Consider the following 14,403-nt stretch of genomic DNA (forward strand, 5'->3'; position numbering starts at 1 on the left):
TCCATGTACAGTAACTAGAGTGATGTAGAAAAGAATAATTGTGCCATCCTGTCCCAAGATGTGATGCGTCTGCAGCTCAAAATTGTATTCACTTTTTTGCTGCCGTATCCCATTCTATTATATTCTATTTAGGGGATTATAATGTGCCCATCACCATGATATCTAAACATTGGGGTGATGCGTTAAGCAACATTACTAATGTGTCTCATGCAGCACCTTCTGCCTAGGGGGAATATATATTTTGTGGTTGTTATCAGATACTTTTATTTGTGAAAGCTAGGCTGAAGAAATGTGTATTGCAAACTCATGTCTAATTTGGGGTCCACTATTACATCTATCTTTTTCGGGATCAGTGCTTTCCAGATTTGTCCCTTCCACTGGCCATCTGATTTTTTGGTAATTTCCCCTCGCATGTCTTAGATTGCATTTTTTCTGAGCTGAATCTCATTTTATTAATTTCAGCCCATGTTTTTATTCTCTCTCAGTCCATTGCATTTTTTCCCTGTTTGCATTGGTTTTTGCAACTCCAAATTTTAAAACAATTTACTGAGGGTTGTGTTGGATTCTCCATCACTGCCAGTTTTAAAACCCAATATTGGATGTTTTCCTAAAAGATCGACTCTAGGAATTAATATGGTGAAGTTCTATGGCCTGTGTTATAGAACAGGTCAGACTAGATGATCACAGTGGTCCCTTCTGGCTTTTGAGACTAAGAATCTATTGAAAAAAAAAAAAAGATTTAACCTGAAATTTTAATTTAACATGTTGTTTAGTGTCACTTCTGGATCATTAATGAAAATATTGAATGAAATAGGACTCGTATAGCTCTTTACAGTATCACATCTAGATACTTTCTCAAAACTAGATACTTGGCCTTTTATCATTATCATTTGTCTTCAGCCAAATTTCAAATTATGTGATAGTGTTCATATCCAAGTGAGACTCTGTATCAGATGCTTTACTGAAACCTAAATACATTACATTTACCTCTTTTCCTTCATCCCCAAATTTTGAAATGCTATCCGAAAAAGCAGTCAATTTTATCTAACTAGTTCAGTTCTTTAGAAACACGTGCTTCATATTGATCGTGGTTCCATTATCTTCAGATTTTTAGCCTGGTTTCAGAGGCTTTTCCTCATTTTACAAGAAACCCTGTGAGTTAAAACAGATGTACAACCCGTTCTGAATATTGGTTTGGTAGGGAGCAGAATACAAACATTTATTGTAACAGTTATGCCTGCGTTGCACTGTCTATAGCAATATTTTAACCAGTGATTTAAGGAAATAGTACCCTGTTTCAGTTGGGGTAGGGGGGCTGGGGACCAGGCAAAAATATTAATTTTTTGTTTTACAGCTGTTACTAGATCAAATACTGTCTTCTATATACCTATGTACAGAGGAAGAATAGGCCATGACTCACTTCTGATTGGTTACGTGTGTTTGCAGGGTTGCAGTTTAATCTGAATGTTAGTAGCCGAAGAGCCAGTGAGAAGTAGTCTGGGGATTAGAACAGTGTCACAGCTGTGTTTTGCTTTGCACTGACCCGAAGTATCTCTTGGACATGCATGTGAATAGTGGCAAAACATTGTCTATATATGGCATAGATTTTGGCTTATGGAAATGCTCCTGAGCTAACCTGTTAAAATTGCTGCTGGTATTTTGCCTAACGTATCCATCCATCCTGCATATTGAAGACATCCCTTATGTGGTGTTGAATCTCAGTTAAATTGTATCCAAAAAGAAGCTACAAAGACCAGTTAAATACTATGCTTTGTAATCATCTTGCAAAGGATCATACATTATAAAGCAGTGTGGGCTGGCATGCCTCGTTTTACCTCTGCCTAATAAACCTCTGGAACTCATTGCTACAACATAGTATTGAGGCCAAGACAAAGTAGCATTTTAAAAAGATTTAGACAGTTATATGAACAGTAACATTCACAGTTTTATTAGTTAGTATTTAAATGGATGAGTGATATGAACCTTCCTGCTTCCAGGCACAGACCAATCACTAGCTGTCTGGAATCAGAAAGAAATTTCACCAATGGGTAGAGTATTCTGTAATCATCCATTATGGGTTTTATTGTTATTTTTGTTTTGTTTTTGCATCATCTTTTTAAGCTGCTTTTACCAGTCAATGCCAGAGAAAGGATTCTGGATCAGATGAGCCACAGCTATGATGCGATATGCCAGTTACTAGGGTCCTAAAAATAAGCTTTGTCCTGGATTTTTCATAGTTATACTTTATTTTCAGGCTTAAAAAATAATCAGACTCCTCCTTTCTGGTTCTCTCTCTTATAAACACACACACAAACACCTTTTCTTTTTCTGTATCGCCTTTTGTGGTCTTTTTGCTCCTCGCCTGTGCACTTTCCTGATCGCCTCTCCCATGACAATGCCGAATAAGCAGGTCTGCTCTGATTGCCAGTGATTGATGGCAAGAGTGGCTTCCTGGAGTACTGAAATTTTCATGTCAAACAAAGTGCCTTATTCTGAATGGGCTTCTATTCAAAGGCTGGTGGGCACTGAACTGTGGGTCCAGCTGAGCTGACCTAGTTTGCAGGATTTTAGAGACATCTTATGAGTTAGTGGGATTCTTTTAGTGAAAATATGAATAATTGGAATGTTTAGGAGAAGCTCTTCAGTGGTGTTTTGGAGCTATGACCCTTTACAGCAGCTGAGGATCAGCCCCTCGGAGTCTTCTCTTTACCTCCTGGTGTACCATTCTGTATGCCAAAGAACACTTCCTACCCGAGGTGCTGACTTAACTGTGCATTAGTTAGTGTATAAATGATTTAATGTATTTCTTCATTCTGCACTGCATTTCTCACCCAGACAATCCTCTTTCCCTGGTAGCTAAGCTGCACTAGTGTGGATAGAAAGATCAACAGCCTATACCAGAGCTCCCATCCCTGAATCTGTACCATTTGTTGTTAGGTGGTTTGGAAGAGCTACCTTTTTCCCTTGTTCCCAGGCTCCTTGTGCTTTCCCAAGTCCAATCCTACATTGAGTATATCACTACTCCAATGCTAGTTCAACTCCATAACCTTTGCTGGCATAACCAGGTGTACAACTTGTGCCAAGGTGAGATCAAGTCCAAGAAGTATCAGACAAGCACAGAGCTTCGGAGTAGTAATGGGCTTCTACCCCAAGTGTCCATTTAGCACCCAAATCCATTTCAGATTCAGTGGCAGCCAGTGTTTCCCAACTCCACAGTCCCATTGAGCAACAGTTCTACAGTCTGTCTTGAACCCCTTACTTACTGTATGTTGCGTTCAACCTGGCCATTAGGCTGGTGCAGTCTCTATTGTTTATCGCTACAATTGAATGTTTTATTATTTACTTTAATTTATTATTTAGCATGTTGGTCAAAGGACTTCACCATTTGGAAGCCTAAGATCTAGTTCACAAATATTTAACAGATGTGCTTTGAAAATAACACAGATGTGCAGTGTCAAATTACATTCCTGCAGCAGTGTCTTTGTTTCAGATTATACATTTAGCTGGTTGTGTTGTTCATGTGCTTTCAGAAGGCCTTCCTTCCCTATAACACAGGAAAAACAAGTTTTTTGCAGACTTTATCCCTTTGAGAATTTGAAAGAAAAATGATCTTAACAGAGTGAGCATTCAACCTTTATAAGATTGCAAATCTATGGGTTATTTTTAACCTAATTACACTGAATTAACAAAAGCTTAAGACTTTTTGCCTGAATTAAAGTTGAGGCTAAATAGACTTTATTTGCAATGAAACTTCAGCCTAAAACATACTTTTTACATTGTGCAAGTTTAGAATAATGCCTATGGCGCCAATGTTATATTAAACAGTGCTTGATTTTCTAAAACATTGGCTTTTATGAGTTGATGTGAGAGGATATGCAACTATAGAATAGCTCACTCATTCCCCATCTTCACTACTCCCCCAGTTATGGTGATCACTTTGGATTGTTGACATTTTAGATGGAACATGGTCCCCTTACACTTGCCTAACAGTGGCTCATTAACTCCATGTTAATTGAAACTGAAAGTTTGTCAGATGACTCAATTCTGTTACATGTTAAATGGATTCAGTGAAGTAAGCATTACTGCTGTGATGAAAACCTCTGTGGAATTGATTGTGAACTGATTTGGAGGGATTCAAAGACTTTATCAGTAGCTCTTAAAGATAAGCATTTTGAGAACTATTGGAGTTTAGGAACATTCTAAGTAATCTAATCATGCTGTTTTCCCCCTGAACTTCTATAAAATCTACCAACTATGTTCCATTTCTGAACTATATCTTAGATAAAATATTACTTTCGTTGCATGTCTGAGGATGGGAGGAAGAATGGAAAAAAGGAAAGAGAAAACAGAAAATTGAAAATCTTGTTTTAGTTAGGTATTTTAGGCATCCATACCGATCAGCAAATTCAGCAGTCACAAGCATACCTAAAATTCAACACAAACATAAAACTATGTTAAAATAAAGTTGCATTTGCTTTTAAACTGACAAAACCCAGGAAATTCAGAATGTAGGCTGTCTTTACCTCATCCTATTATACCTGGGTATTGCAAAGGTCTCTGTTAAGAGAAGGATTTATGGTATATGCCATATGTGCTGCAGTACTTATATAAGACCTTTATATGCTAGGTTTCAGTGTGGAGCCGATTTTTATGGCTGAGTTATAAACCCTTTGAAAATAGAGGCTTGTAATGGAAACAGTGACAGACCTTTAACTAGTTCAGTCTTATCTGGCTCCATTATCTTTATTTTTGTTAAAGCATTAAATGGCTGCATATTTGTTTATCTTTCTCTCACTCTCTGAATTTTAACAAGTTTGGATTATCAAATTGTTCTTCCTTTTAAAATGTCATGAACATGCATCATTAGATAGTTTATCCAAACTTCAGAGTGATGCTTTCAAAGTAAATTGAGCTATTGTGTCTTATTACAATGATTTTCTTGGTTTTATAATACATTTAGTTTATAGGACACTTAATAACAGAATAACTGCCTCAAGTTTGCTTCCCCCTGCTCCCCCATCTTTCTCTGTCTCTCTGTGTCTGTGTATCTTATTTTAATCTTGAATTTGATTTCTTGGTTTTGACATAAGTTGGTAATTTTTGTTTTTTGATTGTCCTGTTCAGGTAAAAAGCCATACCACTGCAGTTTTTCCGAAGAGGGGGCAATGGTAACATCTCAGTTAGAAGAGCTTCCTAAATTTGGAAGTGACAATGCCAGAGAAAAAGATGTCAATGAATCTAAACCAGAGCTATCAACTTTGGTATCTACCCTGGAAAACAATATCAAACGGCCATTTTCAAAGTATGAAGCTCAGAGAAATTCTTCAGACTTAAAGATGCCAGCATTTCAACCTAGACAAGAGCTTCCTTGCTCCAGTAGTACTGCTGACTTTGCTTCAGGAGTGGGCCAGACATCTTTAGATGCGGTAGTAGACTTGAAAACCTCATTGGAAAAGCAGGCTGGTCACCCTAAAGAAAATTTCTCAGACTTGTGCAGGGAGCACCCTGTTCTCGAAAAAGGGAGAGAGGCACAAGAAATGGTTCCACTAGATTTAAGTGAAAAATCAACGAGGGCTGATTCATGCAATAAGGGTTTTACCTCATCTTTGCAGGCTGATTTGATTGTCCACCCTTGTCCTTACTGCAATCATAAGACCTATTACCCTGAAGTCCTGTGGATGCACAAAAAAATTTGGCACAAAGTCAGCTGTAACTCGATGGCTCCACCATGGATTCAACAAAATGGATTCAAGAGTATAAAAAACAACTTGGTTTTTCTGGCAAGAAGTGGACGCACTGGTCCTCCTCCATCCCTTGGTGGTAAAGAATGCCCACCTTTGCCTGTTGCCAGGTTTACACGCACTCAAGTTCCAAGTGCGTTGCCAGGATCCAAAAGCAATTCTTCCCCTGTTGGGATGACTACAAAGCCTGGTAGTATGCATCGGTCTAAGGACAGCCATTCGTTTGGCCACTGTGGTTCACGGTCGTCAGGTCTTGATGGGTACAGGCAGCCCAAATCAAACCATACCCAGGAGCAGCACAGTATAGCAGCACAACAACCTCCGCTTAAAGCTAAATATGAAGTAAACTCCAAACTGATGCAAGCGGGAAGCTTTAGCAGAAGCCTAACACCCACCCAGACAGTCGTATCAAGGCCCACCTCACAGCCTGCCAACAGTAAACAGGTAGAGAAGTATATGATTCCCCAAGGAAGTGCTGGTTTTCACCCTTCAAGTAAGCACTGTGCATCTGACCCGATAAAAGCCAAATTCAACCCACCACCTCAGTATCACCCTCTGTGTAAAACTGAGCAGTACACTAAACATGAAGATCAGTCAGTGCCTCAATGGGAATCTCACACCAAGGCTGGGAATGAGATGAGGACATTGGCAAACTGCACAACAGGAACAAGAGCGAGTCCACTAATGCAGCCTCAGCCTAGCACAGCAGGAGCTTCTCCAGCTTTACACTCCATCAAACAAGAACCAGCATCAGAGGGGCACGAGAAACGTTTGGACATTTTTTTTAAGACCTACATTCCAAAGGACCTTGCTTCGTTGTACCAAACCTGGGGTGCCAATAGCCCTATGCTGGATCATGCAGGTAAGGCTTCTACATGCTTTTTGTTTTGGTTAATTATATTGTTTTCCCATTTTGTCCTTCTACTTGTCCTTCAGGCTACATCTACGCTATGAGCTTAGGGTTGTGATGCTAGCTCTCATCTGAGCAAGCATGTTAAAAATAGTAGTGTAGCTGCTGTAGCACAGGCAGTGGCAGTGGTGGTACATGCTAGCGGGCCTGATTACATGCCCCGGTGGTTCAGGCAGGTTTGTACTGGAGTAGCTAGCATGGTGCTGCCACTGCACTGCAGCTGCACTACTGTTTATACTTGTGCTAGCTCAGTGAGAGCTATCACGAGAATGTGCGCACAAGTTGGGAATCACACCCCTCGCTCGTAGTGTACATGTAGACATAATTGATAAGAACTCTGTTACTCAGAATATTAGCAATGTTGAGTGGGTTTGAGTAGTTTTCCTCAGGTACAGTAGTATGGTAGATTCCCCTTCCACACACTGTGTGACATTTCTATCACAGGTCAAATGTATTTGTTTCCTCGTAGAGTGTTACTAGTCCTTTGTCCCGCTGTTTCAAGTAGGCTAGAGTTACACAGATGTTCTGTCACACTAAGATCCTAGTGATCCGCTGGTCCTGGCACAGATCATAACTTTTTCACTTTGGGCAAAATAAACATTCTCTAGGGCTTAATTCCTGATGCTATTTTGGCTATCTTGTTCAGTTTCCTCTACACATAGTTTTTCCAGGAACAGACAGACATACTTACACATCTTTCTAAACAAAGAATCCTAAGATCTTCATTGTCCATATCTTTCAAAAGTAGACAGTCACTTGGAAAATATTACTATCTTGGGCTGTTTGTATGTGTCTAATTTTACAAAAATGTATCTGTCAGTTTACTTTGACAGGAAAAGCATATGTATAAATAGCCAATTTAAAGTTCAGAGGCTAATTTGTTTTAATGTAGTTTTACAAGCAGCATTCAAAAAAGTACCGTGAATTTCCTTCCATCTGTCTCTACCCTTCCCCACCCCTCCAAAAAAACCACCTTTTTGGTTTTGAAACTAATCACCACCGTCTCTCTCTGACTTCCTGCCAGATTTTGTGTCTGTGGAAACTGAAGATTTACTCTTGGGGGGTAGAGTAGATTTACTCTACCCCCAAGAGTAAATCTTCAGTTTCCACAGACACCCTGGGAGCAAGCGTTTTTATAAATTTAAGATTGTTTTTTTCACTTTTCTTTCAGTAGGATCTGTGCAACATGAATCTTTGTATAATGAATTTAACTCAAACAGAACCCCTTTTGTCAGATCTTTACTATAGGAGCTCAAGATTTTCATTCACGGAGCTGAAAGGAGCTGGGGAGTGTAATGCTTTCTGTTTTGTCAAGGTAGAGTTGCTAGATTTTAAAAACGTAAAACCCAGACAGTTGTAGCTAGGGAAGAGGACAGCATAGAGACGGTTTTGGTGGAATGCCTGGAAGGTGTGTGCATGATGATTTTAGCAGTCATGGTGTGGCTAGGGAAAGAAGACCCATACTGCTGGGTTACAGGCTTGCTGGGAGGTTTTTTGGGAGGCAGTATGGCAACATGAGTCTGCTCAAGAAATGGTCCTAGACATGCACATCTTGACCAGCCTGTTGTCTGTTTTGCTTACTAGTACTATCTCTCTTCATAAAACACATTGAGATCTATGTATGAAAAGTGCTAGATAAGAGCTGGGTGGTGGTGGTGTTCTTCTTGACTGGTTGATGTTTCCTTCAGTTGGCCCCAGAGTGTAAAAAGGTTTACAAAAGCTAGCACTAAGCACCTGCTCTTGTAAAGCAGGAGGGGGAACAGGGACATTCCCCGTTTCCAGGAACACATTGTCACAGTAGCTTGTTCGTGTGTCATCTGTGCTCAATTTGTTGGTTAACTACAGGCTATTTTTCATTTGGCCCTCTCTGCTCATAGGGACATTTTCTAAAAAATTTCCACTGCTGCTAATGTTAGTTCAGCTCTGCCAATGTTAACAACTTTGGTACCTTACCTCCTGGTGACATTATTTAACATCAAGTCATGTAAGCCTGCCTGGAATAGATCTGATTGACACAATGAGCTCCCTCCCAACTATGCTAGCCAAGATGGAGAGGAACAGGAGGAGCACCATGAACCTGACATCAATAACTGCAGAAACCAGAAGATGCACAAAAAATATTGGGGCAGAGCCAGGCAGAGGAATTCTATAGGAAGGATTTACTTGCTGATCTACTTTTTTTGAAGTAGAATTTTACTGTGTAAATGCTGCTTTAGGGGGAGATTTTCAAAGACACATATGGAAGTTAGGTGCACTTTGACTTTCAAAGAGAGTTGGTTGCCTAGCTCTCATTTGTGCCTTTGAAATCTCTTCCTTAACCTAGAACTGTTTGTAATGGCCAAGTTTTAGAATTTTGTGGCTTGGTTTTCTTATATGTGGCCTTTGAACAGCTTTCTTAAGCTCCTTCCATATAGAATTTGCAGGTCACTGGTGCCACTACCAGTGACCTGCAATGAATTGGCATGGCACTGTATATTTTTCAGAGGACTAAAGGTAAAACTGCTGCACATGAAAGAGACAGGATTCCACCTGTTAGAATGACGTAGCAAAGCCCAACTCAACTCTTCCCTCAATTACATGCAGTCAGTCCCAACCGAGGACAGAATTATCTTAGTGAGTCTTTATTATGCATTACACAAACAAGGCTTCAATTTGCCAAGAGAGATTGTGTTGCCATTATGAAGAATTTAGGGATGTTCTGCCAATTACATAGGTTGTTCTGAAGCCTCTAAATTCTGGATATTGAGTACAGTACCTCATGCAATACATCAGCCTTGATCACAATAGAATATTCCATTTCAGGCATTTTGGTGTGTGTTGGAGCATGTTTGTAGCTGGATCATGTTTGTAGCCTTTGCTTTTATATTTTAAATTGGCTGTATCTGCTCACATGAGACTGGTTCACAGTTCTGTTTTCTGCTAGTAGTCTGGTGTTTCTTCGATTCTTTGGAGATAAGAGTTGAAAGTACTCCTGTGGTACTAGTATTAGACATCAGGGCTTTTACATCAAGGACTAGATAGTTTGATTACTGCTTAGGGAGAGTTTTGTTTTTTATTTAAGTTTGGTAGAGGTGATTTTTCTTTTTTATTCATAGGGTTATTTACAACTGTCATGGTACTAGGAAGGACATATTACAGCAGCAGGTGCACCCTTTCCCCTGGGATTCCCGTGAGACCAGCTCTGTGTGCTGGTTTCACAGGAGCTCCCATGAAAATAGTCACTTTTATTTGCATCACTTATTTTCCAAACACCTGTGGTCATCTGTCCCCCTCTTATTCAAGTATAGTTTATCCTGAGAGATGATCTCACAGAGGTAGTATGTTGTGACAATGGTGTCCATCAAGTCAAAGCCTTAAAATACCAAAAGCTTATGATATCTCTCTTAAAGAAATCAAACAATGACAAAAATATGTGGAAGTAATCTGGTTCTTCCATCTGTTTTTTTGTTTTGTTTTGTTTTTTTTAAATAATAGCCAGAAAGCAAATCGGAAGGGGTAGAGATGCTAAATGAATTTTTAGGTTACGTATTCATGTACAAGTAAGCTAGCTGGCAGAGTTCACACTGTGTAAGAAAAAAATAGTGCAATGGACCCTCTCTTCTAGAAGTGTCATGTTCAATAGGCAAATCACTATTTGTGCTTAAAGCCTGTTAAGCTCTAGAATCTTAGCACACAGCAGTTAGCCATTATTTAAAATGTTTTCACATATGATCTTCATTATGAGATGAACTGATATGTTTCCCCCCTTACTAAAATTTAAAAATTTCTGGGCTGGTTTCCACAGCTGGTTAGCTAAATATTATTTGTATGCAGCTAGACACGTTTAAAAAACAAAACAAAAAATCTAGCTGTTCTGGTGCTGAGGTTGGCTAAAACTTTAAGGCAGAGGTATGGAGCAAAGATGTGGCAAGAAGTATTGAACCAAAATAAATGTTGTCAGTAGCTATGGTGAGTGCACAATATAGAAGATCTGACCCTGCAGTCCTTACTCTGGCAAAATTCCTGATTTCCTCAATAGATTGATTGAAATAGGACTTCTTACTGAGTCATGACTCCTAAGATTGGGCCCAGAATGGTTAGCCAAAAGAACTTCAGGTCCTGCATTAAAACCCATTGACATCAGCGTGAGTCTTTCCATTGTTTTCAGAAGGCTTTGGATCAGGCCTTAGTTTCTGAAGTGGCCAGGATAATAGACTGTAAGGCTGGACAGGACCATTAGGATCATCTGTATCATACCTTAATGAGTGACTCCCATTGACTTTAACATGAGTGGCATGCATGGATTGATAAGAAAATAAACCTAAATTGTTCTTTCTTGCTGTGACTGTAGTTGTTGTTGGTTATTTTACAATAACACTTAGAGAGACCCTGACCAAGATCAGGGGCCTATTGTCCTAGGCATCAGAAGAGCCAATTCCTGCCCCAGAGAGCTTACAGTCTTACTAGAGGAGACACGCAAAGGCTGGGAGAAAAGATGTATAGTTATCTCGTTTTTACTGGTGGAGGATTGGGACACTGAGAAATTTAACATCTCCCTCAAAGCCACATAAGAAGTCAGTGGCCAAACTGGGAATCGAACCAAGTCTTCCGAGTCCCAGTCAAGTGCCTTAACCATGAGATGGTCCTTCCTCTATATGAGATGTATTTTGACTTAGTCCCAAAAGGAATGGTTTAGAGATAACAGCACTGATTTCATGGGAAAACATATCAGGGTCCCTTAAAGCACTGCTTTTAGCTTTGGTCTCCGGATTGCAGCCATAGTTACTTCTGTCTTGTTGGGGACAGATGCTAATAGGGTTTTTATCATCTGTTAGCCAGAAACTAGAAAATCTGCTAGACCGCTGCTAGAAAATCTGCTTTAATCTTTCATAGATCATGGGGAAAGTCCTGTTCACTTTATTGAAATGAAACTCCCAGGGAATCAGTGGGAGTTTTGCCTAATCCTAATCGTAAAACTTAATGCTGCTCATCTTTACTCACACAGAACTTCCACTACTGATTCTCTGGGAGTTTCATATGAGTAATGGTGAGCAGGATTAGGCTTTGCTAAACCAGTGTGGTTCTGTATTCTCTCCCTAGAACCAATGTGTTGGAAAGGATCATATTCGGGGGTGCTGTAATGAAGAGAGAGGAAATACTTGTACAGAAGGTCTTTTGAACTAATTTTATAATGAGCCAATTATAATTATTATCATTTACATGGTAAAACTGGAGCCCTCAACCAGGCTGTACAAAAAATGACAGCGTGGTCCCTAATCTTCTTTGCCCTTTTTTTCGTGGGCATCACACTAACCATATACATTTTGGACATATCACCGTTTCTTGGTATAATTGATTTAAAAGTGTAATTTAGCTTTTTAAAACAATTGTCACTTTTTTGTTAGAATTTTTACTTTTTTTTTCTGTGCATTGGTCAATTAAAAAAAAAAAAAAAGAGCTGAACTGTCACTGACAAACCCTTGAGAATTTGCTTTAAAAGCCAAGGCATTCCAATGGTAAATTAAACATCAATTCTTTCCTTTTGAGGAGGGCTTCTTACCAAAATAGAAAAGATGTTCAAACATTTTAAAGAAATGCCCAATAAAAGTCAAATGTGTCTTTTTTGATCAGCAGCAAAAAGACAAAGACCAGCCCTTTAAGTCAGATACTGTAAACTGACCTTTGGAAAAAAAGGAGAGGTTTGAGTAGTTTTCCACAAATGCTAATGGCCTAGAAAACATGTTTACCAAGGGCTGGTAGAAGGCTGCTGTGTTGCTACTAGCTCAAAATGTCCGGAATGACACTTTCATTCACAGATGTCTTTCGTCTGTGCCTCAGAGGTCTGAGGTCAAAGCAGCACCGGCAGGCAGGTAAGCAGGGGCTAAAGGTTTGATCAGTTTGTGATGGCTCCACTCACTCTGTATTTGTCTCCAAGGTATTGCAGCCCGGGGGGGACATTCGGGCTCTGGTTCTGCTCACTTCCTATTATCCATGTGACTTGTCTCCGCCACGCTGGAGTCACTTTGATTTGCCTGATGTACTGCTTGACAAAGCTGGGTGATGGCTGAAAAGTGGATCCAGCTGCTCTGAAAAGCGCACACCTGACATGCCAGTCCTGGTGCGGGCACATCATGGGGAGCATTTTTTAATTCAATGTAATTTATGCATTCTTGCAGTCCTGTGTGTGCCTGGCCTGTCAGCCAGTGCCTAGATGAAGGCTGACAGTTGTCATCCAGGGCCTGAAGGTAGCCTCACATAATGACACATTAGACATACTAATGATGTTTTCTTCTGGCATAATGTTTTCTTCTCAACTTTCCGCTCCCCCTCCCTTTCTTCTCCCTCCTATCTACCACAGGGATGCTTAGGACACAAACACGCCAAGGAGACTATGTCTGCATAGAATGTGGAAAATGCTTTAACCAGCACAGTCACTTCCGGACTCATATGAGGTCCCACACAGGTATCTTTTCTCACCAGTTTTTTGTTTTGTTTTGTTTTTTAACCCAACTAACAGAATGTTGAATTTAGTTTTACCTCCCGTACTAACCTAAATAATTTAAATATTTTCCAATATGCAGTACCCTAGGTTTTGGTTTTGATTGGTATTGCTCTTGTTTTCCACATGTTCCATACCTGACTCTTCCCCCCCCCCCCCCCCCAACACCACAAAATTGCAATGCATTTGAGATAAGCCTGTTTGCAAATGCTTTATTTTAATTAGAGAGTAGGATACTCAGAAATGAATATGCTAATGAATTCTGTTGCCACCAGCACAAATTGAAATCAGAGTAGCCCCTTTCAGCAGAACATAAGGCTTTGTTTTCTTTCATCATTGCTATTGACTGGAACAGTTTTGTATGAAAACAGATCCTCCCCAGACTGGTCAGTTATAAACTCTAAAATCCCTGTCAGCATTTTTACCCTAGAATGATCTACTATTGAGAACGTAGCCAGCTAAAGCTACCAGTGTCAAGATACCTCATAAGCATTACATGAGACAGTGAGACTAGCGAGTTCTCTTTGAGAAGTGTGAATGATGCATACATAAGCCAGTCTGATGCAAAATGACAGAGGCCAAATGGTAAGTAATGCAAGAAGAGGGTCCCTCTACACATACACTGATAATTAATGTTGTCAGTGATTGCTTTCTTCAGCACCGAAGTCTGAATTAAAAAGGGCAGTGCCCCTAGGCTGCCATTAGCACACTCTCTTACAGTAAGTGTTACAGTAAATTGGTATTTTCCGGCCACAGGCTAGTAGCTGGTGTCTTTTTTTGAATGTGGTTAATCTGTAATGGTCTCAAATAATGTACACACACTAACGAAGCTTGAATGTTCATCTGTTAACAAGCCCCCTTGTTCCCACAGTGGTATTTGAGTCTAATGGACTCCGAGGTACTGAAGTTCACACCACCTCCGCAGATGCCCCAAAACAAGTATGTTTTACAATTAATTGGGTGTTTGGTTTTTAATGTGGTAGCTGGGAAAAAGTTGCACAGTGATACTCATCAGTAAAGCACTGACTGTTTTATAACAAATATGTAAATAATAACAGCGTTGCTTTGATTTTTAGATCCTAAACTTTTTTAGCATTTTACCAAAGACTGTTACATATAGAAGACAGTTAATTGTGGATCAGATAATTAATGCGTAGGTAAAGATGTTAACAGTGTATTGGGGGTGGGTGGGAAGGGTAATTGTATAATGCACAAAATGGTATATAAGTGTAAGATCATACTTTAAGAATTGCTAGAGAGAGGAGATTTGCTTT

At 39.7% G+C, this 14,403-nt stretch overlaps 1 protein-coding gene across 4 annotated transcripts in view; it reads left to right on the forward strand.

Moving 5' to 3' along the window:
- The window catches only part of ZNF516 (zinc finger protein 516), a 126,782-nt gene that overhangs the window by 103,348 nt on the left and 9,031 nt on the right, over nucleotides 1-14,403 (forward strand). For all 4 annotated transcript variants that reach the window (XM_034762502.1, XM_034762499.1, XM_034762501.1 and 1 more), the window contains 3 exons: nucleotides 5,125-6,603; nucleotides 12,989-13,093; nucleotides 14,001-14,068. In XM_034762502.1, coding sequence (XP_034618393.1) covers nucleotides 5,125-6,603; nucleotides 12,989-13,093; nucleotides 14,001-14,068 — 1,652 coding nt within the window. The remainder of the gene's footprint in view (nucleotides 1-5,124; nucleotides 6,604-12,988; nucleotides 13,094-14,000; nucleotides 14,069-14,403) is intronic.

This window comes from Trachemys scripta, chromosome 2, assembly GCF_013100865.1.
Source record: "Trachemys scripta elegans isolate TJP31775 chromosome 2, CAS_Tse_1.0, whole genome shotgun sequence".
In the NCBI taxonomy this organism is placed as follows: domain Eukaryota; kingdom Metazoa; phylum Chordata; order Testudines; family Emydidae; genus Trachemys; species Trachemys scripta.